Below are 27120 nucleotides of genomic sequence, written 5' to 3' on the forward strand. Positions count from 1 at the left end.
TGTATGTTTTTGTTGGGGGGAAAAAAGTTCTCGGTTGTCGGTTCGTGTGAATGCGGCGTTTGGATTTGGTTTTTAGCCCCTCGACTAAAAGGGGATTGCGGGTTTTCTCACTCCCCGGAGGAAGAACAATAGGCGCTCCGCTTTGCGAGGATCTTTTAAACTCGTAGCGAAACTCGGTGGCCATCGTTTCACCTCTCCGGTCTCGTTAGCCCACCGAGCTAGCTGCTAGCTAACTAGCCATCAGGCTAACTCACCTCGCCTCATAGTTGTCTTTTTTTTGTTTTTGTTTTATTGTAGAAGAGCTTAAGAAAATAACAGCTGAGATGGCGGAAACCAAAATAATATATCATATCGATGAAGAGGAGACGCCGTATTTGGTGAAGATACCTATCCCCGCCGAGAATATTACTTTATTGGATTTCAAACAGGTCTTGAACAAACCCAACTATAAGTTCTTCTTCAAGTCTATGGACCAGGACTTCGGGTGAGTTGGTGGGTGACTGTGCACACGGAAAGTTGAGGTTTGCATATGTTTCTATCTCAAAAACAATGGGGGGGGGGGGGGGAAGCTTTGTCTATAGTAGTCTATGCGCCAGGACTTGGGAAGAGACCGTGGAAATTTAGAGTTGAGGTTTGCATGTTTTCAGCTCAGAAAAAAAGTTTTAAAAAAAAAAGAAAAAAGTTTAACACTCCTGAAGTGTGCTGGACACCACATATGGTGAGTGGTAGTTGCTTTGCACAAGAAGTGTGCCTTGCTGTTGTTTGCAGTTAAACAAAGATACCAGAAAGGTTTACCAACCCTTTGAGCACAAGAGCAATTGAGGTTTTCATGCAAAATGATGAGTGATAATATGGAGTCCATTGCAAAGTTTGGCATGAACTCATGGGAACTTCCAAAAGACTTGCTTGATAGTTTTGTGAAAGGACATCTGGATGTTGCTGCAGAAGCATTGCTCTTGAACTTTAATAAGCTGAGATGCTGATCTGGAATCACAAGAGGACCAAGTAAATAATGGGAGATTGTGTTTTGTTACTTTCGAAAAAGACATGCAGTCTCAACGGTGGCCGCCTTGATTTGGCCAGTAAGGAGAAGCAAACTCGAATGAAGCCATCAAATCAGGTTGTCTAGCTATTTATCATGTGCATCCTCCATTTGAAACAGCCATTGTTGTTATAAGGCGTGATGAATATCCAAGTGGTACCCCAAATTGTTCAGAACAAGAAGGCATGGACATTTTTCGGAGACCATCATTACAATGGAAGGCATTCCCTCTCTCGGCTGCTTTTCTCCCCCCCCCCCTAATCCTCATCCCTCCCTCCCTCACTCCATCATCATGTGAAACCCTGGGCTTTTCTTTCTTTTGGGAGAGAAGCCAGGTTTTTGTCTCCCTTTAACACTTTGGCCTGCCAGCCACCCTTTCATTCCCTTGCTTCCTCCCTCTGCTTTTTTTCTTCCCCAGCCTAGACTCTTTTAGTCTGAAAGAGCTGTCCCTCTCAATTAATCTTATTTTTCAAGTGGCTGCTGTTTGTAGTGCATTTTCCTGGAATGGAATGTATGACTGTCACCAAACGAAACCCCCAGGTCTTATGATAAATACGTCGTTGCCCCGTATGTGTATTAAGCCATGGCTATTTCCCCATTATGATAACGTCAACCTTAATGCAAAGATGGAATGGCTGAGTTGAATTTAGCTGAATAGAGCTTGACGTTCAATTTTGAGGCTGATGCTTTTTACTGGCTCGGGAAATTCCTGACTTTGGATGGACCCTCAAAATTTTCTTGTAAGGTTATGAGAAAGCTTGACATATCCTTTGAAAATATCCCTCAAATTTGTTCTCAAATTGTGAGCTATGACTTATTTTACAAGGCATAGGTAATAATGTTTATATCTGTGTTCCTTAGAAAGTCTTTGTGTATTTTTTTCATCTGAAGTGATTATGCTTATTTTATGCCATAATTATGTGAGACATTGTCTGCAGAATACATGTCTTAATCAATATCTGTAAAAACCCAGTGGTCATAGATGACAGTGGCACCCCAATTTCTTTCATGGGCCCCAATTTCTCAACATGGAAATATCACTGTCAAGTATCATAATTTTGCTACAGTCTTTATATTTTATAACATATATTCACTGTATAATAGATATTCACCAATTTAGATTTTGATGTAGGTGCTCTATAGGTTTTATTCTTTTATTTATAGCACATACTGGGTAATGGTAAATGTGCCAAGAGTCTCACTGTTTTCAAACGCAAAATAGCCGATGTCAAAAGAACCACCCACATCAAACCCTCAGGAGAGGCTAGGAAAACTATTTTCCAAGATGCCTGAAATTTCCCCAACTTTTCACAGAAGTTGTATCACCTAGCATAGCACTCTTCTCATCTGAATTTCTCCAACTGGGTTCAGATGAAATATTTCAAACACAACTCACAGTCAGCTGTCCAATCAATGCCTGCTCCCCCCAGCCCAGGACTGTGTAACAGAGTGTGTGTTTTCATTTGCTTTAGTATGAGGCCAGCTGTCGACCGGAGCTCTGTGTGTGGGTGTGTGGTAGGGGGTATACATGGAGCAGAGCAGATCAGGCCAGGACCGGTGTGGAGAACATGGGGCTGGACTGAGGCCAGTTGCTTGTCTGGGACAAAACCAGTGGAGATGGAGGGAGAGACCTAGTTGGGTGGTGCATCCTTAGAGGTATTCTGCTGTTTGCTTGTGTAGGCAGGGGGTTACAAAGGAAATGGTATTAGTGAGATTAGCACATGGACCAGAAAGGAGAGGCTGTGTGGGTGTTTCTCTGGGGTGTGTGGAGATTAAAGGTCCTGAAGGAGAGGAGGAGGAGCACAAGGAAGGGCGTGAGGAACTTGAGGTTTTAAAGTTCTAGTGGGGCACAGCATATTTGCGAGTGGTGTGTGTAGGGCTGCGCGATATTAGGAAAACATGCGATATGCGATAACGTTGTTGAATATTGCGATGATGATATGACTCCCGATAAATAAACAGATATTGAAGTATACAGTGTTAATGTCTTTCTGCTTTAGGACTGCTGCTAACATAGACCTCAGACAATGAGCAGCCTATGCACACTGAATAAAAAAATGAAATGCATTATTTCCATTCCAGCAACATGGTTTTTTTTTGAAAAAAAAAATGCACCTGGCTACAGCGGCTATATAAACAATGAACAAATACCAGCAACTTCGTTGCATGGCAGTATAGTTTCTTCATCACTTTAACAGAAGATATGGGCCTATTTAAAGCAGCTACTAGGAGTTTATATTTAGGGATTGGCTTAGATATTGGTCATTTTTCATATTATCGTTATCGGCATAATTTTTATCGGCCAGCCGATTTAAAAAAAAAAAAAAGAAAAGAAAAAAAAGTCCGTTGCACAATATGCGTGCTTCTGACGCAGCCTTCACTCTCCTGAAGCGCAGCACGACACTCACTCCAACAACACAAACACAGAAGAGAAGCATCGTGGAGCCAGACCACTTCTCTAAGGTAAGAGGAGCATGACAGATGCCATAAATCCCACTCGGTTGGTAAGAAAAGCATGCCATAACATTAGTAACAAAACTCACTCTGTAACATTAATTTCAATGTCTCTCTCTCCCTCCCACACACACACACATATACACACACACACACACACTCACACACACACCAAAGAGCATAACGTCAGTCCGACATGAACTTGACAACAGGTTGTCAATTCAAACAGAGAACACACTTTCCACTACTGTGCTTAACCTTCAAATGTAACTAGGCCAAAAGAAAAAAGCTAGTGTGTGATATTTTAGGTGTTATTGTCAGTGTTGTGCATGAACGCGCTATAAGAGTGGCGGTCATTAAACGGTATCGTGTACAACATATTTTCTTGTCATATACAACTTTGTTAATCCCAGACGATGAGGTCGGGTGGTGACGCATTGCTATAAGAGCGGTGGTCATCAAACGTGGTATCATGTACAACATATTTTGATGTCATATATATGTGACAGTAGCCCTGTGATGGCCTGGCGGCCTGTCCAGGGTGTCTCCCCGCCTGCCGCCCAATGACTGCTGGGATAAGCTCCAGCATCCTCGTGACCCTGAGAGCAGGATAAACGGTTTGGTTAATGGATGGATGGCTAATGTGACAGTACTTTAGATTTAATCTGAGATCGACTTGTTCTGGGTACATGGTTCATCGCTTGATTGGTAATGCCTAGGATTGCCACAGAGGGGCGCATGCGCTGACTTTTCCTTATTCAATACATTGAACCGAAAGAAAGCAACGTGTCTGTCTTAACTTTCCCTTTATAAGGTAATTATCCTAACTATGTCACCGTTCTTGCAAATGTGTCAATCAAGCAATGGTTGTACTTTGCTTGGTGATTTGCATGAAATATATGTCTTCTAGTTTAGAAATTACTGCATCGTTAACCAGTGTTGTAGTCGAGTTACTATACCTCGAGTCTCGAGTCCCCAGTGTTTGAGTCCAAGCCTGAGTCCCCAAAGAGTCCGAGTCGAGTCCCTGTTACCCGAGTCATCAAGGTTGAGTCTGAGTCGAGTTCCAAGATGGGCTCCAGTGCTCCACTCTGGCACCGTAAAAAAGCTGACATACAAATAAAAAGGTCTACATTAAACAAAAACGACAAATCTGTCACCATTTCAAAGGGAGTTTATTTACTTTGTGACACAACAGCCAAACAAAAACAAAAAAAGTCTTTATCAATTAACAAGTCTGAGTCCTCGTCTCCCAACTTCCAAGTCCGAATGCAGTCTGTGCTCGAGTCCAAGTCTGAGTCATCAGTGCTCAAGTCCAAGTCGAGTCACGAGTCCTGATCAGGACTCGAGTCGGACTCGAGTACTACAACACTGTCATTAACACATGAATCGTTAGTCGAATTCCATGTGTTTTTATGCTAACTACTGGACAGCTCGTGCTCCCCATGCAGCGTGGGGTAGCATAGAGCGGTAGCGTGCTGCTGGTTTAATTGTTGTCTTTTATGAATGTGGAGTCTTAATAGTTTAAAGTTTTTTTGGGCTTCGATTTAGTTGTGCATATTTTCATTATTTCTTTAAATTTGTTCTAAAGAATTCCACTCAGATTGTTACATTAAATTGTTAAATTGTTGTCAGATAGTGCCTTGAACATCATGCACTTCATTTTTATCTTTTTTAAATATTTTCTATTAAACATATGCTCATTTAAAGGCAGCCTTGTGTTGGCGTTTGTGTTGCTGTAAATTTTGGCAAATTTTTTTTTTACATTTTCCGCAACTGAATATCTGCCCCAAATATTGGTTATCGGTAGCCATAACGTACCAATAATCGATATCGGTATCGGCCCTGAAAAAAACCTCATCGGTCGACCCCTGTTTATATTATAAATGATTATGTAACAGTCTCAATTTAAAACTGATGTCTTACCAGTTTTGCAGAGTGAGTAACTAATGTTAGAATTTTATTTTTTATATTATATTTTGTTGTTACTGAGGCGGAATCAGCCAACTGACACTTACACCTTTTTTCCAGAAGGGGCACCAAAGTCAACACAAACTGCATATACCATTTATTGCAGTTCAAGCAGTCTTTTGCGATACGTACATCACGCATGTTGATGTCGTGATGAAGGTAAATGTTCGATATATCGTGCAGCCCTGTGTGTGTGTGTGTGTGTGTTTTAGAGTCATTTTAGTATGTGTGTGAAATGGCTCGGACTGAGGTCACTTTGTTTGTTTGGATGGCGAAGGTATGAAGACAATTACTTTCTCAGGGGTAGAATGTTGCATCCACCCATCTGTGGTTGGGCAGGAGTTCCTCATGGAGTGCAAGAAAGAGGGACGAGCAGATCAGAAGGGGCAAAGACAGCCTGTTAACTAAACATTGGCTAACTAGCCGCACACACCACCCGTGCACACAAGACTAAGGTTCCCGCAACAATCCCTCCCCATACCCACAACAGTCTGGCCCAACGTTAACACTCGCCCACAAAACCAGCTCTCAACAGCTGCTTACAAACCCCAGTGGAGTCTGACCAACTCTCACACATAAGAGGAGGCACAGTGACAAATGAACCTGAAAAAAGCCTCGAGGAGCTCGAGCAGTTAAGTGTCCCACTATGTAGCCCTCGTCCTCCCCACTCCCAGTAAACTGCTGTAATAACATAGTGGCAGTCTGCCGGGCAGAAATTACATAGCCAAGACTGACTGTTTGTCTTTCTGGCAAACATGGGAGAAAACGATGGAGGAGGGACCAACAGCCCCACAGATGTAAAGGGCTGTCTTGAAAGAGCTATGGCTACGAGTGGAAGGAGAGCCCTAGCTCTGGCAGTCGCTGAAAGGTTATTGTTAGTTCAGTCCTGTGTTGTCATTCTGCCGTCACAGGAACACATGGTGAACCCAAAAACATACTTTTTTGGGTCATGGCACAAATGTAAGAACCAAAACTTAATCAGGGTAAACTATCTCTAGCACTAACAATACAAAACAAAACTTTAAAACGACAACATTTTGTTTGCACTGTCAGGAGGATCGTGTATCTGTTCATCTCTTGGCGATAAGGCCTTGTAATTTACAAAGGCACAGTTGGAGCAAGAGTGTGTTTTATTTATTTATCTTAATATATATTTACTTCCCATCACAGTGGCAGAAGAAACTCCATATTCATATCATCTCTCACTTACATGTGCAAGCAAGCTGAGTGTGTCTGTTCTCTACCTTAATATCCGCTGTGCTGATTTATGGCAGTCATATACACGAGTTGCCTACTATCTCCTCTGTCTCTCTCACTCTCTTTTTTCCAGAGTGGTGAAGGAGGAGATTTCCGATGAGAGTGCCAAGCTGCCATGTTTCAACGGCAGAGTGGTGTCATGGGTAAGATATCATAAATGAAATACTTTTGGGTGTGTTTGTGTTCAGATGTCATAGTCTAGATAGCTACCCTAGCTCTGGATCTGTTACTTGGTGGAATGTAAATCATTCGCCAGCATGGCTCCCCTGGAAATTTTAAAGGCAAGGTCCTTCAGCTGAAATCCAGCGGTTCTTTTTCCTGCCCTCACCCCCAGACTTACCTAAACAAAATTTCAACTCATGACTAATTGATTAGTAGACATAAATTAAAGTTTACCAATTTCCATATTTTCAGTTGCATAATTATGCTTTGTGCTGCCACCTCACATTTTCCCCTGTTAAAGCTGGGATAGGCAGTTTTCTGGAAAATGCCAACAAAAAAACAAAAAAACCCCCGCCAGAATTTGAAAATACAGCCCTCCTCCTGCAGCCCTCCTCCCATCCCCTCTCTTTCCTAAGCTCCTTCCACCAGACAAGCGTGGACATATATATAATTCAGTTATGTACAACCAGGAAGTGTAAAAGCGATACTTGCAAAATACAATCAACTTCTCGTTTACTTTCAGGACTCGAATACATATGTAGCCGAATACATAATGTTTTGGTTTTGACACTGTTGCCGCCCGATCTGACTCAACCATAGATGTGAGTCGCACATGCGCATGATTGACTTAGGTTGGGCAGCAACAGAGAGCAGCATTAGTCAGGCAAGCTAGAGAGTGAAGAAAGAGGAAGGAGCAGTGATATCGAAAGTAAACGTTTTTCACAGGCTTTGAATCACTGCAACCACAAGATGTTCTTCATTATACACTCATAACGGCACAAAAAAAAAATTAGGCTGATAGGTCCAGTAGCTTGCGAGATTACCCACAGACAGACACACACGCACACGTGGACACACGTGACCAAACGCATAATTCCCTCCAGGCTACCACCTGGCGGAGATAATAAAAACCATTATTTGATGTCACAGTTCATCATTCTATTTTTACATGCCTGTGTCAAAAGATGGTGAAATGGAATAGCAATCAGAATCAGAATCAGAAACACTTTGTCATTTCATTTCATGCACTTGTGCACATGAAATTAAATGAAACATTGTTTCCCACAGCAGTGCAACACAAAGACAAAAACACATCCAAGAACTACAAGAACACATACGTATATCCAAACTAACACATATATCTAAACTAAAAAAAAAAAAATAAAAAAAAAATCACTGTCCAGGAGAACGAACACCAGCCAGGATGACTGTCGGAACTGCCGGTCTGCATGGGCTAGCAGTTAGCTTAGCCTGCCCCACAATGGCATATAATGCCCCACAATTATATGGCTTGCAAGCCAAAAACGTAAAAATCGCCAGTTCAGACCAACTTTATCCCACTACAAATCTGTCGACGTTTACTTGGGTAGGATTTCCTCAAACAGTAGGAAACCCGGATGGTCATAAAAAGCAGAATATAAGCTCACCAGTTTGATGGGTAGAGCTTTAGACAGGCGAAGTTTAGTGAAGCCAATTTGTAATTCCAAAAATTCACATGGCTCTATATCGACATAAAAAGTTCCCAGACTCGTGACTCGATCAACCAAGTATGCATGTCATTGTGATACTCCAGCCAAAGAACATGTGGCACTAATCGGGCGGTCAGTTTGCCGAAACAAAGCAGGAGGTGGGCCGAGGTTTGCCAGTGTGGTTTAACCTCTCAGGATTAATTAATATATTTGCCTGCCAGCTCAGTGCAGCGCAGCATGTTGCCAGTTACAGTACAGTGCCAGATTTAACCTCAGCCTTTCCTTTTCTTCTCAAGACCCATCCCACTCAGATCTGCATAGGTTTCACTTGAGTGGAGACAAAACATTGGGACTTGGGCCGATTAGCCAGGTTTAGGAGCATCTGTTAAGTGCATAAGAACCGGGGAGTGGATTAAAAGAGGGGGAACAAAGAGAGGAGAACCGAGGGACTGATATGTGATCCATGATTCGAGATGGATGGAGAGATCCCAGAGGAGCAAGTGTTCCATAGTCACGCAACACTATTAGCGGGTACCGAAGGGTGGAGAGCGACTCAATAAAGTAGGCAAATGTCAGCCTGCACAGGCTAATTGACTCTTGTGGGCTGAATTTGTTCCAACTGGCAATAAAGCAGCGCGTTAGGGGCTTGTTTATCTGGACTGAGGGAAATGCTCAGAACTTTGAAAATCAATGGAATCACCAGTCATCGGGTTGTAATTCAAATATAGATACCTAAATTATGCATGTGGATACACTCGTCACTACCCAGTACCTATAAACTTTTTAAATTCAGGTTTGTCAAGATGTTTCCAGCATTTATGTAGTTAATAGAACTGGCATATTTCTCCGCAACTTCTTTTTATGTTCATTTTTGTTGGGTAGGCTGGTCTTTACTACCTCTCTTCCCCTGACTGTGTAAGCCTTTTTTTTTTTAAGGTTTTCAGGTAATGAGATGCCGTGCAGCGTTCGACCTAATTGCTGCGGTGTGTGTTACTTTGCATGTGTGTATGGTGTGTTTGGGCACCCACACTTGAGCTTTATAATGAGGAGAGACAGGTTAAGTGTAGGATAGCGTTTCAATATGCCCCCGAGACGTCTGCCTGAAAAGAACACAACGTTTGTGTGTGAAAGTAATTGACATCTTACCCCCCACCACCCCAAACTCCCCTTCTCTACTGCCATTCATTCCTCTGCTTTTCTCACCCTCTCTCTTCTCTCCCTCCCATCACTCAATCTCAATTTGTACCATTGCTTCTCTGGTGCCAATTTCTCTTTTTTTTCATATTTTTGTTTTCTGCGCCCCTCTTTCTCTCTCTCACTTTCCTCTCCATCACTTCCTCCTCTCTCCTCCCTTTTTCCCTGCTATAGCTCTTATTCATCACCTTCATCTTGGATTTATTTTATCTCTTTGTTCATCTCTCTCGTTCTGTCTTTGTCTCTCTCTCCTCTCTCCTTTTTCTTCCGGTCAGTTGGTATCTTCCGACACTCCAGCAGCAGAGCCTCCGGTGGCGGTGGTACCCCCTGCGGAGGTCTGTGCCCAGCCCTCACCCCCTCCCCCGCCTCTTCCACCCCCACCCGCTGAGAGAACCGGGGGCATCGGAGACTCCAGACCACCATCTTTCCAGTGAGATGCACACAAACAACATTTAATTAGACACAAAAGACTCAATTGTGTTTGTACATGGGCAGGCATAATGACTTTGGCAGTGACTACGCAGCAATGTTGTTTGATTGAAGACTTAGAATTCATTGTACAGAGTTGCACAATTCACCTCTTCTTCCAGTTACAAAACACACACATGTAAACACAAACCCACACCTCTCCTTTAGTCATAACACTGTATGTACTGTATCCCTTCCAAAATACCTCATTCGTCCCCAGTATCATGTTCCTGACCATTAGTGAGAATACAACAGCCCATTTGAACATGATCTTAGCCCGGCCCGCCCACTGTTATGAACAGTGCCAGCCATGGGAACCACTTCCAACATATTATATTGTCAAGATGTACAGATAGCCTGCTGATTCTTCAGCTTGTGTTATGAATAGACGTTCACGTTTTCTCATTTTGCAGACACTTTTATCAAAAGTGACTTACAAAGAGAGTCAGCAGATATAATGTGACAATCTACAGACATAATAGACCACTGTATAGTAATCATATCATAGCCAAAAGTTAACATCCTGTCTAGTGCAATTTGTGTAAGTGTGCAACAGCTAGATCGCCAATATTGACACAAGACATAGGGGATTCCAATTTAGCTGGACAGTGCCACAAATCTGTATCACAGTGTGGACACAGCATAACATTATTTAGATGTTGTTTCTAGAGCCTGACCGATAAATCGCGGTGCCCATATTATCAGCTGATATGAGGTAATTGCAGATAAATCGATATCAGCATTTATAATGGCCGATAAATGACAACCCATAAGACCAGATGCGTGTTGGCGTGACTGTTTTTTTTAGAGTTTTTTTTTTAAGGGTGCCTTAAGTCATAATTGGTTGGTTAAAAAAGAAACGGAGAGGCGGAAGATGGATCCTTCAGCCATGTTATGAGTGTTGTCCTGGCATAGTTTGCAACTCCACTGTGGCAAAACACATGTTTGGAATGCCACAAATCGCAACAATCATTTGACCCAAGCAGAACTGAGCAGAATAGCCCACGACAGAGATCATCTGTGTTCATGGTAAGTTGGTAATTGTTACGTGAAATAAATTACTTAAATAATAATAAATACCCCCCATCACTCTCTTAGCCTAAATAAGCCTGACAACATTCATGTCAGTCATAGCTGACTACAGTAACGTGAAAGCTGGTACCAACAGTCCAAATCATAAAAACATCCAAATTAGGTTTAACGTTACTGTAGTTGAGTGGTGTAGGCTAAGCTGGCGACAAATTTGATTGTAGGTTTATTTATGAAACAGTGTGGCTGTTCTAGCGAGTAAACAAACAACGGCCCTATCATTTCTCCCTCATCACTTCTAAAAGTTCTCTGGCAACATTGCTTACAGCAGCTTATAATGCTGTCCATTGCTGAATTAAGTTACTCACAAAGCTAGCTAATGTCGTATTTATCAGTGCAAGACTGCTAACATTAATGAGCAGTTAAACCAGCATTTAACATATTCTGCCTAAATGAAGCAACGGAAAATATATCCGTGACTTGCATGTCTAGTTAGTCAGTGCATTGGAAGTTATTGAACCAGAAGGGGTATGTAAATAAACATGAGCTGAACAAATATATAATATGGCTTGGTAGCCAAACAGATTTATTTAGTTAAACATAAAAAAAATGTTAAGGAAAATCTTTATGTTATTATGTGTTTCTGAAAAAAAAGAAAGAATATCAGCCGATCTATCATTATCACCCCTCCGAGAATTGTCACCTTAACGTGGTGGAGGGGTTTGTGTGTCCCGGTGATCCTGGGAGCTGTGTTGTCGGGGGCAGTAGCCCCTGGTAGGTTCTCCCAAGGCAAATTGGTCCCAGGGGAGGGGCCAGACTAAGAGTGATTCCACAAAACCCCAATGAATTGACACCAGCAGAGTTACAGCACCTCGCCCGGAAAAGGGAAATCGGGGCCCCCTCCGGGAGCCAGACCTGGGAAGGGAGCTCGCCGGCAAGCATGTGATGGCTTGGCCTTGGCCCATGGGGCCCGGTCAGGCCCAGCCCGAAAAAACAACATAGAGCCATCACCCCATGGACCCACCACACGCGGGGATGAGCATTGGGGTAGGGTGCAATGCAGGCCGGGCGGCAGGCAAAGGCAAGGACCGGGGCGTGCCGACTTCTGGCATCGCAGATTGGTCCTTGGGATGTGAAATGTCACCTCTCTGGCAGGGAAGGAGCCTGAGCTAGTGCGGGAGGTGGAGCGGTACAAACTAGATATAGTTGGGCTCACCTCCACACATAGCATGGGCTCTGGTACCAAACTCCTGGAGAAGGGCTGGACTCATTACTTCTCCGGAGTTGGCCAAGGTGACAGGCACCGGGCAGGTGTTGGGATACTCACAAGTCCCTGGTTGAGCACCGCCGTGTTGAAGTTCTCCTCGGGGAATGAGAGGGTCGCCTCTATACGACTGCGAGTCACTGGGGGGAAGGCTCTGACTGTTGTGTGTGCTTATGCACCGAATAGCAATTCGGAGTATCCAGCCTTCTTGGAGTCTCTGGGCAGAGGTGTAAAAACCAGGTCCAGAAAGAAGTCCAAACCATGTATTTGCTTCACTCATGCACTACACCAGCAGATTCTAGTCAACACCACTCCTCAACTAGGTAGGGAAAACCAGCTAATTAAATCAGCTGGTTTAGTAACATGGTTGGAGCAAATACATGGTTTGGACATTTACTTTCTGGACCTGGTTTTTACGTCTCTGTCTCTGGGTGGGGTCCTGGATAGGGCTCCGCCTTGTGTCTGCTGGGGGACTTCAACGCTCACGTGGGCAATGATGGAGAAACCTGGAGGGGCGTGATTGGGAGGAACGGCCTCCCCAATCTGAACCCGAGCGGTGCCTTGTTATTGGACTTGTGTGCAAGTCATGGATTGGCCGTAACAAACACCATGTTCGAACATATGGTAGTTCATAAGTGTACTTGGTACCAGAACACCTTAGGCCGAAGATCGATGATAGACTTTGTGGTCATATCATCAGATCTGCGGGCGTATGTTTTGGACACTCGGGTAAAGAGAGGAGCAGAGCTGTGTCCGCATTCTCAGCACAAAGTTAAACACGTCTTCGGAGGGTGTCGGACTCTGCCGAGGTTGTCCCTTGTCTCCGATTCTGTTTGTGACATTCATGGACAAGATCTCAAGGCGCAGGCAAGGTGAGGAGTGTGTGCGTTTTGGGAACCTCGGAATTGCATCTCTGCTCTTCGCTGATGATGTGGTTTTGTTGGCTTCATCAAAACGTGACCTCCAGCGCACACTAGGGTGGTTTGCAGCTGAGTATGAAATGGCTGAGATGAGAGTCAGCACCTCCCATGTCTGAGGCCATGGTAGGATGGAGATTGACAGGAGGATTGGTGCAGCGTCAGCAGTAATGTTGGACATTGTACCGGACCGTTGTGGTGAAGAGGGAGCTGAGCCAGAAGGCAAAGCTTTCAATTTAACAGTCAATCTTCGTTCCAATCCTCACCTATGGTCATGAGCTTTGGGTAGTGATCGAAAGGGTGAGATCGTGAATACAAGCAGCTGAAATGAGTTTCCTCCGTAGGGTGTCTGGGCTCAGCCTTAGAGATAGGGTGAGGAGCTCAGACATCAGGAGGGAGCTCGGAGTAGAACCGCTGCTCCTTCGCGTCAAAAGGAGCCAGTTGAAGTGGTTCGGGCATCTGATTAGGATGCCTCCTGGACGCCTTCCTTTGGAGGTTTACTGGGCATGGCCAACTGGGAGGAGACCCCAGGGTAGACCCAGAACTCACTGGAGGGACTACATGTCTGGTCTGGGAACGCCTTGGGGATACCCCAGGAGCAGTTGGAGGGCGTTGCTGGGGAGAGGGATGTCTGGAGTGCCATACTTAGCTTGCTGCCACCGCGACCCGACCCCGGAGAAGCGGCTGATGATGAATGAATGAATGTATATATCATTATCAGGGCGGCACGGTGGCACAGTGGTTAGCATGGTTGCCTCACAGCAAGAAGGTCCTGGGTTCGAGCCCCGGGGTAGTCCAACCTTGGGGGTCATCCCAGGTCGTCCTCTGTGTGGAGTTTACATGTTCTCCCTGTGTCTGCGTGGGTTTCCTTCAGGTGCTCCAGTTTCCTCCCACAGTCCAAAGACATCTAGGTCAGGTGAATCGGCTATAGTAAATTGTCCCAAGGTATGAATGTGTGTGTGTGTGTGTGTGTGTGTGTGTGTGTGTGTGTGTGTGTGTGTGTGTGTGTGTGTGTGTGTGTGTGTGTGTGTGCGTCCGTGTGTGTGCGTCCGTGTGTGTGTGTGTGCGTCCGTGTGTGTGTATGTCGGCCCTGTGTAATGGCATGGCAGCCTGTCCAGGGTGTCTCCCCGCCTGCCGCCCAATGACTGCTGGGATAGGCTCCAGCATCTCCGCGACCCTGAGAGCAGGATAAGCGGTTCAGATAATGGATGGAATTGATGGATATCATTATCTGATTTTTAAATCCTCAAATATCAAAATTGCTATCTGTCTTAAAAATCCAGTGTCGGTCAGGCTCTGGAACTTTTTTCATAGGTTTGTATTTCATCTGGACCATATAGTAAGGTCATTTGTATTAAGATATCCTGAAAAAAAAAGGCTTGCTGGTTCTACTCCACACCCCAGTGGTTCTCAACTCCCCAGGTATCCCAAATATGGCTGGGTTTTCTATTTTGCCAGGTATTCCAACTTGTCTAATCAGGGTTTTTTCTTTAGACCTGGCACAGCATGTAAGAACCAGAGTTGAGAACCACTCTTCTAGACCACAGTGCAGCAGTTTCAAATTTGTTCATCTCATATTCGGTGTCTTGTTGGTGCCACCCCTCTCCGTCACAGAAAGGCTTTGTTTCCATGTAGAGATATTGGGTGATGGCATCTTACCATCACAATTGCCATGAAACCCTGGTTATACCTTAAACATGAATGGTATTTTTATCATCTCATCATTCCTGAAAGCAACTAATGACAGGTTTAGACGTGTGAAAATCAGATCTAACATTTGGAAGGGTGTTCGGTTCCCACAGTTATCAAGATCTTACACAGTCTGGATGCAGTCCAGCACAATGTGCCTAGAAATAATGTAAAGCAGTGGGGAGGAAGAGTGGGGAAAAGTAATGCATGCATAATGCAGACATTGATTGACATGAATACAACCATTGGAGATGTGCAACAAGTGTTGTAGACACACAGTGATTTGGCCACATCATATCTGAGCGATATGTTTAGATTTCAGATTTCTGTACTGAAGTTAAAGGTATCCATAATGATAAATCTAAAGTGAAGACATTGAACATAAATTTACTGTAAGTGAGTCAGTACATTAAAGGAAAAATAATGCTTGACATTTCTTGTTACAATATTGACAGCTGGCCAAAAGTGTTCAGTTGACAACCAACAAACCCATAATCTTCTATTCTATAACTCTTTACCTCCTGAATAACAAAACTGGATGTTGGAACTCTGGGTACAGGAGTCATTCATGTTAGGGGTCAAACAAAGTCGGTTTCCTTTGTTGATATGTTTCACGTGAATAATTTAACATTTTATATTTCTCTAATGCTCAGGATGTTTCTCCTCTCCTCCCTCACTCTGCCTACACAGTCCCAATGCAGCCGGCAGCGTGGAGACCCTGGATGACCAGACTGAAACAGAGTCTGTGGTCTCCTTTAGGAGAGAGAGGCCACGGCACAGAGAAAACATGGAGCCGCACGGTGAGAACCACATCAACAGACTGTAGCAGCTTTGGAAATGCTCCACTAAACTCCTTACTTCTCATTTGAGATTCTTTTGCCATCAAGATTAGGCACGCTTCCATCGTCCAAGCAAACAATAGTTGCTGATTGGATCATGGAGGGAAGAGAATAACTGGGAGCAGAATGTTTGTGATTTATGAAGGAAAAAAAAATCTTGCTTGGGGACATGGAGTTGACATGATCAAACATGAAAGCTTGTGGCAAATATCCTCTCTCTCTCTCTCGCTCTCTCTCTCTCTCTCTGACTCCTCCCTCTGGTTACTCAGGGCCACGTGTGAACGGCCAGACCCGCCTAGAGCGCCACCTGGCAGGCTACGAGAGTTCCACTACAGTGATGAGCAGTGAGCTAGACACCACCAGCTTCTGTGACTCTGAGGATGACGACACCATGAGCAGGTTGAGAACTGAGGAAAACGAATGGGGGGATGTTAAGAGGAACTACTTGGGTGTTATCAGTGAATGGGGGGGATTGTATTGCTGATCAATTCAGGTCAATAGGATTTGTTGAATATCATATCTGGGATGTAAAATTGGCAGAATTACTATGTTTACGTGCATACCAAAATTCTGATACTAATCTGAATGAAGATAATGTTCTGAATAGGACCTGGCCATGGGAACAGTTTTTTGATTAACATAGCCGTCATAGCTGGTGTACATACATTTTAATTCAAACCTGGAGTATTCCAATATTAATCAGGTTATTGACAATGTGAAATGAGGATTGACATTTTACCTCATTAGCTCAATTTCCCAATCATGTTACGCACCTGTTCAATGACCTATGCCAAAATCCCCAACAAAAATACAATTTTTTACTTATTTTACATCAAAATCCAATCCTTTTAACTGTCGAGCAGGGGGATAAGCAATACTCCAACCAATGAGATCATAATTTGTTTTCCCTGATCAGATCACATTGTGAAGCATCAAATTGCATCCCTCCCTATGTTTTGTCCCACCTTGATTTCCTGGGAAATACATGACATTACGGAAGCAAGATACACTCTGAATGCTGTTTCACGTTGTTTTTAATACTGTTTAGACATGTGAACACCTTTATTGCCCTATTGCTTTGTCAGTTTTTGCACGACTTTGCAACACTTGCCCACCATCTGACAAGTTGCAGAAAGTGGATGGATGACGCTCACACGGTGTTGGCGAAGTTGTTGCTTACATAGAAATATTATTGGAAAAAAAAAAAGAAAGAGGGCGGCATGGTGGCGCAGTGGTTGGCGTGGTCACCTCACAGCAAGAAGGTCCTGGGTTCGAGCCCCAGGGTAGTCCAACCTTGGTGGGTCATCCCGGGTCATCCTCTGTGTGGAGTGTTCACGTTCTCCCTGTGTCTGCGTGGGTTTCCTCCAGGGGCTCCGGTTTCCTCCCGCAGTCCAAAGACATGTAAGTTAGGTGTATTGGCTGTACTAAATTGTCCCTAGGTATGAATGTGTGTGTGTGTGTGGGCCCTGTGATGGCCTGGTGGCCTGTCCAGGGTGTTTCCCCGCCTGCTGCCCAATGACTGTTGGAATAGGCTCCAGCATCCCCACAACCCTGAGAGCAGGATAAGTGGTTCAGATAATGGATGGATGGGGGGAAAAAATTAATTCTTAGCATTTTTGAAACGAACCTGAAACTGCCCTGCCAATATTTTTGTCAAATTGTTATCGCGGCAACAGAAACGCTGGCTGTGGATTTTAAAGACCGAAGGGAAACTCAACGTTAAGGGCCTGCTGCAGAATGAGGGTTTAGCATTAATCATCATTTTTTGGACTCTGTTGTGTATATATATATATATGTATGTACTGGTGTAATCGAGAGATGCTTTTAGTTCATACCTCATGTTAATGGCTTACTGAGGCAGTTGTGTTTTTCAGAATAAAGACCCTTTATTGGGTTTTTGTGTATATGGAAATGGCATTGTGAATGAAGCACAAACGTATGCATGCTAGATCAGTAAAAACATTATTACGTTACGTATCACAAGACAAATGAGCATTTAAACAAAACAGAGATAAACAGCTAATATAATTAGGGCAGTCTCCTGTTAAGTCTCCTTAGAAAATCATGGAAAATGTAGGGAGGCCTAGCTGTGTGTGACGTTGGAGCTCCATGTCTGACTCTTTCATGAGTGAATACTCTTTTTCTGGACTTTATTTGCATCACTTTTGCTGTTGTTTAAAAATTAGTGCATGTGCCAGTCAATCCATATGCTTGTTTTAGACATTAGTTTTATTTAAGTACAAGCAGAACGCGCAAAATACACTCAAATTTTGCAAATAAATTAATATTTTATTTGGTTTTTGAAATATTTTTCAAACTGTGCAATCCTTTGAAAGTGCTGATTCTAAAGATACCTTTCTTTTTGTTCTACAATGAGTATTTCTGGAGTTTTAAGCGAACATACAAACATAATCTGACTTTATATATATAAATTTGGTACTGATTCTGTTTGATGTTCTAAAAAGATAATCAGAAATTGGTACTGGTTGTGTCTTGGCAAGGCTTTTCATTTTAAAGATTAATGTATGCATCTGTTTAAAAAAATCTCAGATGAGCATTGTCTTCCATACAGCCTCAGTGAGCCACTCTGTCGGGGGTTCAAATTCCTGCAAGTGAAAATAGAAACGAAACTGTTAGAAAAGGCTATTAAAGATGTAAGCTCGCTCGTTTCCCCCCTGACCTTTCACCTTTTGCTGACCCTTGAACTTGTAGGTTCAGCAGCTCAACGGAGCAAAGCACGGCCTCCAGACTTTTGAAACGCCACCGCCGACGCAGGAAACAGCGCCCGCCACGCCTGGAGAGGGTAAGAACCGCAAATTAAAATAAAATTATGTGTAAGTGCATTTGTATGTCTGTTTTAAATAAGTCAGGTCCCTCAGGTTAAAATTAAGTGCTACTTGGGTAATGATCTGGGAGAAAGAGTCTGCATTGAATAGCCTTGCATTTATGTTAGGCTGTGTCCACACGTGTGTCTTCTGGTAATCCCTTTGTTGTTTTGACCCCAGGCTTCATCCTTCAGCAGCGTGACAGACTCCACCATGTCCCTCAATATCATCACCGTCACTCTCAACATGGGTCAGTATGATTCTGCCCAGCTGCTCTTCTTGTGTCTGAATGTTAATACAACTACTGCTAACCTCCTAAGGTGTGACAAGGCACACAAAAACAAAAGCACGCAAAATGGTTGATCAATTTGTCATTGATCAACTGAATAGATTGATTTATCAATAATGAAGAGAGTAGTTGCCAACATCGAGTAACTCAGAAATTAATGATAGTTGTCTCACACCAAAAAAAGGAGGTAGGGATTTTGTTTTTTTACTGTTAGTAAAATACCTGTATTCTCCATATGTATTCATTTCCTTCTCACTCATAGTCAGATATTGTCTTGTACTCCCTTTCATTTGAGCCCGTTGGGGAAAATGGCTATTCAGAAGCATATGTGTCCCCTTATGTTTCAACCCGTTCCCTCTCAAACACAGAGAAGTACAATTTCCTGGGCATCAGCATTGTGGGTCAGAGCAACGAGAGAGGGGACGGGGGCATCTACATCGGCTCCATCATGAAGGGAGGAGCTGTGGCAGCGGACGGACGCATCGAACCCGGGGACATGTTGCTGCAGGTGAGGAAAACAGATCCACGGGCTAATCTGAACTGGAATGCACTGCCACCCATGGTTAAGAGTTTTCTTTGCATTCCTGTTTAGATCAGCATTTCCTGCAGGATTTGATGTTAGATTTCTTTGTGGAGTTAGTACTCGTGGCAGGAGTCTAATTTGAGCTCTTAGGAGCAGTTTTCCTCCTGGGGCAATCTCATGGATTAATTGTTTTAGTTGATGGTGAGCTTCTTTTTTTCTTTTCTTTTTTTCTTCTTTTTTTTGCGCGAGTGGGGGGATGGAAGGTGTGTAAATATGTAGAAAATTTTCAGCTCTGGGACCCTTCAGCAAAATCAAATGAATGGACATGCTAGTTTAGATGATTTATTTCCCTCGACAACAAGACTAGGTCAAAATCTAGCACATGGCTGGACCATGTGTGGTCAATATTTGAAATGTGGCCAGTTTGTTTCAGGGATAGTCAGTGGTAGAATCAGAATCAACTTTATTGGCCAAGTGTGCAAGTGTGCATACAAGGAATTTGACTCCGGTTTACAGCAGCTTCTAGGATCTATACTGTGAATTCCTGGATATCAAATGTTCATCTGCAATTTTCTGTAGTGGTCCAAGTAATATTTGTTATTTAAGTGTACTGAAGTAACATATCACAAGACATGGTTAAGCTACATTCGAGTAAAAAAATAAAAAAAGGTTATAAATGCAGTTGCAAGAACAATACTTTCCACTCATATCTTATTGTAAGTGTACTCATTCTAATTATCTGTTAACTACCCTGCCTCTTTCATCTGTTTCTATGCACAGTTATATCTCGTTTTACTAAGATTCACTGTATTGACAGGCGAATTCACAAAAATTGGGTTGTGGCCGCTGATAGCGCCATGAATTGTGCATCACTTGCAACAGCTATCTGCCCTGTCTCAAGATCCGATTAACAAAAGACATTGCATGAATGATGTCACAGCACAACCACACCCATAAAGTCTTGCACCTGAGTGCAATTTGCCTTTGTTTTGCATCTGATTGCAATTATCCATGTAGCAAAGTATAAATAGTGGCTTTATGCCAACACAGTTGGCAGGTTCAGTGTCATCCTTGAGGTTATAGTATAGCAAGAATTGTTTGACCTGGCAACATGTATCTGCGAATGATTTCAATCTCAGTTAAATCAAAAATTGATATTCCCCTGCAAAATATCCCTTCACGAGCACATTTGGCATGACAATGTCTTCACCTGTCTACAATCATTGCTTCCATCATCACTGGAAAGTCTGGGCGTCTGTTAACACCGACTCTCTGAAGGAACTAATAGTTTTTACTTTAACTGCATGTGGCTGGTAATGCTGGTGTTTGGGAATTTGACTTTTTTGCAGTTAGGCTCATTTGCATAGAAAGGGGCCAATTGTATGTACATTACCTAATTTAAATACGTGCAAATAGCACTGGAGAACCGAGATGCTATTTACTTGGCAGCACAGTTAAGGGTGCATTTCACCCTTTGCGGGTGCTTTGAGAATTACAGGTTTAGTGGCCACAAAAGCCGCACAATCCTTTTGTGAATTCGCCAGTGAGTGTTTTGTCAGAGTGACTGTTATTTGGGGTACTGTGTGCTCTCCTTCATGCCTCTCGGCGCTCGGCTGACCAATCATGTAACGTTGTTGGTCACCTGATCCAGTGGCCCAATCGTGTCAAACATGATCATTCACTCAGTCATGCTAACGTGGTCGCTCAGTCAGGGACCCGCCAGCTGGTCCAACCAAAAAAAAGAACTCCTTTGTTAAACCTGTCAGCTCAGACTGATATTTTCTTTTTTTAATTTTTGACACTTCAAGGTGAACGACATCAACTTTGAGAATATGAGCAATGATGATGCAGTACGGGTTCTCAGGGAGATCGTACACAAGCCCGGGTGAGTGGCCGGCCCTCTTACTCAACACCTCAGATCTTATCACACCACACCATTGCATTTGGACCAGCATAAGGAGAATGTTCTTCTGATTGATGATGCTAATGAGGGTCTCTGAACCACTTGGTTTGCCAGGCCTATCATCCTGACTGTGGCCAAGTGTTGGGACCCCTCTCCTCAAGGCTACTTCACCCTGCCCCGCAGTGAGTGCTCTGAAACAATTCTGTTGCCAAGCGTGTCTTTATTCTGTTATTGTTGGGTAAACAATGCATTGGACCAATGTCCCGATTTGTAACCTTACCCTCATACCCCTCTTCCTGTGCAGATGAGCCAATCCGACCCATAGACCCAGCAGCGTGGGTCAGCCACTCTGTGGCTCTGACCGGGGCTTACCCTCCATATCCAGGCAGCTCATCCCTCAGCACCATCACCTCCTCATCCTCCGTCACTGAAACAGAACGTGAGCATTAATCCTACCTCTTTCCACGTGTTGTGATTCCTCTTCAGTCTTTACTCTGTCTCTTTATTCCCTACTGTTTTTCAGGCAGCCTATACTGTCCCCTGACATAGCTCTATATCCATTTTTCATTTGTAAACGTCTGCTTTCTTTGTCTATTGGCATTCAAGGCCTGGCTGTCATTCATTATCATAAGTATCTCTTTCCCATTGTAATCTGCCAGGTACCTCTGTTGGTGACCTTGGCACAAGAATTACCTTTCACATCTGTCTTTCTCCTTTTGTCCCGGCTCTTTTATTTCACTGGATGAATAATGTCTGCCTTGCTTTCTTCTCTGATGTCCCCCATGCCTATCCCATTTTTCTTCTTCCCATTTTCCAGCCCCTTCACTTGTCTCCTGATCTTTGCCAATTTGCACACTTTTATTTCTCTGATCTCCCTAATCTCCCCCTCTCCCATCCACCTCCTTCGTGGTCTTAATGCCTTTTTCTCTGTTGTCTGTGTCTCACTGTCTGTCTGTTGTCTCTCTCTCTTTAAATTCTGTGAATCTTATGTTACCGACTGTGCTGATTTTTATCCTGTTTATTGTGTTTTGTAACATTTTTGTCATTTTTATTTAAGTATTTTTGAAAATCAAAAATCTCTCTTTTTCCTCTCTCTCTCTCCCTCTTCTTTCACGTCATTTAATCCTCTTTCCAGGCTTTGATGACTTTAACCTGTCACTGCACTCTGATATGGCATCAGTCGCCAAGGCCATGGCCTCTCCGGAGTCTGGCCTGGAGGTCAGGGATCGCATGTGGCTGAAGATCACCATTCCCAACGCCTTCCTTGGTAGGACCTGAAAAAGATGCTACTTAGAGATAAACGCTCGCTAGTTGCATTAGCTGCTGTACCCTCTCCGATCTGTACAACTGCAGGCATTATGCTCCCAGAATTGAAAACCCATGACTTGCAGAGGAAAAAAACGCAAGTATGGAGGACGTCTGTTAAATTGAAATCACCTGCAAGTAAATCACATTGAGAAGTTGCATAGATTCCATGCCTCTCCATTCTTTACTTTTAAATAGGTTTCACCCCATACGGCATTTGAATTTAATTTGAATTCTTTTCATTTCTCACTGTTTAAGCAACTCAGTTTGTAAAGCGTTACAAAATGGTAATTCTGTAACAGCCGTGGCAAGTGACCACTGCTTTTAAGTAATGTTTCAAACCAACACTTTTTTTTCACAGATTTTCCTGCCAGTTACTATCAGAAAGTAAAAATATTGTTAAACTAAATAAATTTAGAAAATTAACAGAATTTAAAGCATTCTTGTTGTTCATTAATAAATGTTACAGGAGTTTCATTCAATCTGTAGTCTCATTTTTAGAAACTAGTAATGAGATCAGAAAAAAAAAATTCAGCAGCTTTGCAATACTTCACATTTGTAAACGTACCCTATACATCATTAAAAAGGACAAGATACTCTGTTAAAGTAGAATAGCAAAGTTATGTGAGTGCTAAATCATTTGTTAATTTTGCTATAGACTGCAATAGACACTGAGATTCGGTGTGAAGTCACAGTATACGGTATTTCCCTTCGTTTTATCATCTTGTGACTAACAAGGCTAAATTGCTGGCAAAAGTGCAAAGCCAAAACACAATTGGCCACTCAGAACTTGTGACAACAATTTACTTATTTAGTCTCCTTGTATTCATGTTTGTGCCTAAATTTTTAAACTCATCTCTGGTAAACATGAGCGTTTAAAACTATTAATAGCTCCCCATTTAACTTTTGCCTCTCAATCTATCGATATTTGTTGCTTGTGCTCTTGAAATATGCTCATAGCTGTTGTATTGGAATTTTTTCTGTGTGTGTGTGTTTGTCTATACACACATCACTTACATGTTTGTGTTAAGCTGCCTCTGTGCACACCTACAGGCTCAGATGTGGTAGAGTGGCTGTACCACCATATTGAAGGCTTTCAGGACCGCCGCGAGGCCAGGAAATATGCCAGCAACCTGCTGAAAGCGGGTTTCATCCGACACACAGTCAACAAGATCACCTTCTCCGAACAGTGCTACTACATCTTTGGAGATTTCAGTGACTGTGAGAACTGTGAGTAGTTCACTTACACGTGGAGGAGCGATTATTCATTTGTGTCATTGGCATTTAGATAACACTGTTTTCAGGACTAAGTTGTAATGAATTAGCATGTGGGGCTGACTGTCATGTTTCAGCACACTGCTATAGAACGCATGGCTGCTAATGGACATGTTGTTGAAAGCATCAAACCTCTGATTTCTTTCAGTCATGGAATGTCCTCAATAACCAAAGACCTACACTGTCACTCCAAACATTTTAAAAAAAATGTCACTTTAAAACCAGAGGGAAATGCTTTTCCACCAAGCTAAGCAAGCCTTACGGTCAACAGATTATGTAGCTTTGTTTATGAGGGGAAAAGTCGGAAGAAAATGTCACGAGTAAGATCCCCATGATAGTGGATGAATAAAGTCTGGTGTTGAAGCTTGTTTAAAAAAAAAAAAGCAGGATTTTTACTTTTTGAGTTTGTCACTGAATAGAATGGCTACCTAGTTTACTAAAATTTAAAATGCAGCTGTAACTCCTTCAACCCCTTCAACTACTTTGGATAACAATGACCTGGATGAATGAGAACATTCACAGACATGTACAGATAACCTTTCCTTGACTTGACTTTACCTTATCTTTCCCAGATATGGCCAACCTTTCCTTGAACGATAATGATGGCTCCAGTGGGGCCTCTGACCAGGACACCCTTGCTCCCTTGCCCCTCCCAGGTGCCTCCCCGTGGCCCCTGATGCACACCTTCCCCTACCAGCCCTACCCCACGCATCCCTATTCCAGCCAACCACCACCCTACCACGAGCTCACTAGCTACAGCTATGCCCCCGGAAGCACCGGCAGCCAGCACAGTGAAGGTAAGCATTAACAGGAAATGAGGCCAACCTCGAACGCATGGGTAGATCTGAAAGGATGGGGGTGGATGTAACTGCGTCATAAATGTCTTTTTCTGTGACTGATGGACGAGGACAATTTATGACATCACAGCTTCCCCGATTCAGTGTTTGAATCCAGTCTTATGGAGGTGTGTATCTGTCCCCAGGGAGCCGGAGCAGCGGGTCAACAAGGAGCGAGGGGGAGAGGCGTCGCAGCAGTAAAGGCCCTGGCAGCACCGTGGGGGGAGGTGAGAAGTCTCCTTCTGGTGGAGCCGGAGAAGGAGGTGGGGCCGACTCTCGCTCTGGTAGTGGCAGCGAATCGGAATACTCCACTCGCAGCAGCCTGAGGCGTGGTCACGGCTCAGCCACTCCTAGCGAGCACAGCCACGCCTCCTCGCAGCGCTCACATCATCACCGCATGCCCCAGCCACCCCACCTGTCCCCCTTCCCACCTGGCATCCCGCTGCCCTACAATCCCATGATGGTGATGATGGTACCTCAGCACCCTCACCCAGCCATGGGGCCTCACCCGCTTCCACACGCACAGCAGCTACCCACAGCCCCAATGCATCCCGCCCTACCCCCGCCTCCCTCCTCCACACCAGGTGGCCCACCCGGTGCACCCCCGACCCGTGACCTAGGCTCTGTACCCCCAGAGCTGACAGCTTCGCGCCAGTCTTTCCATTTGGCCATGGGCAACCCCAGTGAGTTCTTTGTGGATGTCATGTAGTAGGAGAGCAGACAAGAATTTTCCATTCATGTGAAGCCAGTGTGCAAGTTCCACTTGTCTATGTGACTGAGTATCTGGTGGTAGCTTTTGAGCTCTCAAGGGCCTACTAAGATTGTGGTTGCTTACTTCAAGTCTAGTGAGAAAAGAGTTTTATATTGGCAGAGAAAAAAAAAACAAAAAAAACATCACAGAATATCTTTGCACAGTAAAAGTACATTTTCTTGCCAAATTTGTATACGAAGTTTAGTTTTTACCCCCTTTTACCAGGTTACTATCAAGATGTGCAATCACACAGTTAAACATAAACAAAATGGCCACATTCTGTTCTGATGTCAACAGCTTGTAAGCGAATCAGTGAACTTCATCGGTATCATGTTCACAGTTAAGCTGGATGTATTGGTTTGCGCTGGCTCTTTTAATCTGTATGGCTGTGTGTGTTTTTCAAACTGAGTGAGCTGTACGCATAATGTTTGTTTTTCCTCAATAGCCAGCCAGGTCAGGGGAACAGGAGAGGACTTTCACTGAAGTGTCATTATCTGGCTTAATGGGGACACACTGCCTATAAGAGCAGATCAGAGTTGCAGCCTGCAATCACTACAAACATTTAAGTCTTTGATTTGTGCAGAAGCGCTTCTCAAGTCAGTGATATGGTTCAAAAGCATAACTGCCGAACCAGGAAGTACACTAACCACATTTATACACTAGAGGGTGCCAAGTACTCGGTCTTTTGGAATGGAAATGCTCTTGAAAGCATATATTTACAATAATTTGCCATATTTGCTGGCACCACACGACACTCTGTTACTTTTCTAAACAGAAGTCATCATTGGAGTACTTTTTTTTTCATCCAACATTCTTTGACAGTTTTGTTGGTAACCAGGAGTATATCAAAAGTGCCTTATTTTTCAAAATTTTATGAGACTGTTACACTCCCAAAGGGTACAAAAAAATAAATCATTTTTGGAATGAAGTTGGTGCACCAACATCAAGTTTGAAATGAACTTCTTTGTATATAACCACCTCTCCCATGTAGATGCAACAGTACAGAATAGCAAGCTTTAATGTGAAAAGAAGTAGGTCAAATAATGGCAGCCAACCTGTTTAGTAAGCACTGCCTAGGCCTAGTCGTCAAATGACCGTTATTGTGAAGAGTACCGTGTGAATCTGTACGGGACTGTGGAATAGTAAAGGTACTAGGTTTAAAGAAGGGTGATGCAGAAAGCGGTACTATGGGATTGCATACAATGTATATCTTCAAGTTACTGTGACCCAAATGCTCCAGCTCCCTACATGTATTTTGTATCTTACTGACCCACAATATTCAACTATTTCGATTTTGTATGAGTGACTATATAGATCTTGTATAACCAAATCATAAAGGTGCTAAATGAAGACTCAGCATTTCAAAAGAATGACATTGGAACTGTCACATTGTTTGATTTCATATCATCACCTTTGTTTTGTGTATTTGAGAATAAATTTGATACTTATATACTATTCAGGGTTAAATTTATTTTTCAGTAGGGGCACTTAAGCTTTCTCTTGCTGTTGTTGCCAGGGATGGACCAAACAATAATTACAAACACGAACTGCTCTTTCATACAGGCAGAGAATCGAGACTTAAGTTATCAGTGGGAGTCTATGGCATACTGTGGCTATAATGATAAATTGAAAACGGAAGTTGCAGATACGCTGAGAATATT

The 27120-nt window shown here is 43.3% G+C and overlaps 1 protein-coding gene across 1 annotated transcript; it reads left to right on the forward strand.

The window, feature by feature from the left end:
• Positions 1 to 26903, forward strand: dvl2 (dishevelled segment polarity protein 2). Its single transcript, XM_056300051.1, has 15 exons — positions 1 to 484; positions 6795 to 6864; positions 9822 to 9976; positions 15604 to 15713; positions 16022 to 16151; positions 18465 to 18555; positions 18758 to 18827; positions 19235 to 19374; positions 21198 to 21274; positions 21407 to 21474; positions 21597 to 21731; positions 22428 to 22559; positions 23651 to 23827; positions 24445 to 24669; positions 24855 to 26903. Exons 1-15 carry the CDS (start codon positions 324 to 326, stop codon positions 25415 to 25417), a joined length of 2304 nt encoding a protein of 767 aa, XP_056156026.1. The 5' UTR covers positions 1 to 323; the 3' UTR covers positions 25418 to 26903.
• The last annotated feature ends 217 nt before the right edge of the window (positions 26904 to 27120 follow it).

This window comes from Lampris incognitus, chromosome 20 (assembly GCF_029633865.1).
Source record: "Lampris incognitus isolate fLamInc1 chromosome 20, fLamInc1.hap2, whole genome shotgun sequence".
Lineage (NCBI taxonomy): Eukaryota > Metazoa > Chordata > Actinopteri > Lampriformes > Lampridae > Lampris > Lampris incognitus.

Bases quoted from the DNA above. Each gene is read 5' to 3' on its own strand.
- dvl2 (XM_056300051.1), top strand. From the start codon at position 324: ATGGCGGAAACCAAAATAATATATCATATCGATGAAGAGGAGACGCCG. The intron at 9,977-15,603 runs GTGAGATGCACA...CTGCCTACACAG, and splicing joins TCCAGACCACCATCTTTCCA to TCCCAATGCAGCCGGCAGCG. The intron at 24,670-24,854 runs GTAAGCATTAAC...ATCTGTCCCCAG, and splicing joins CGGCAGCCAGCACAGTGAAG to GGAGCCGGAGCAGCGGGTCA.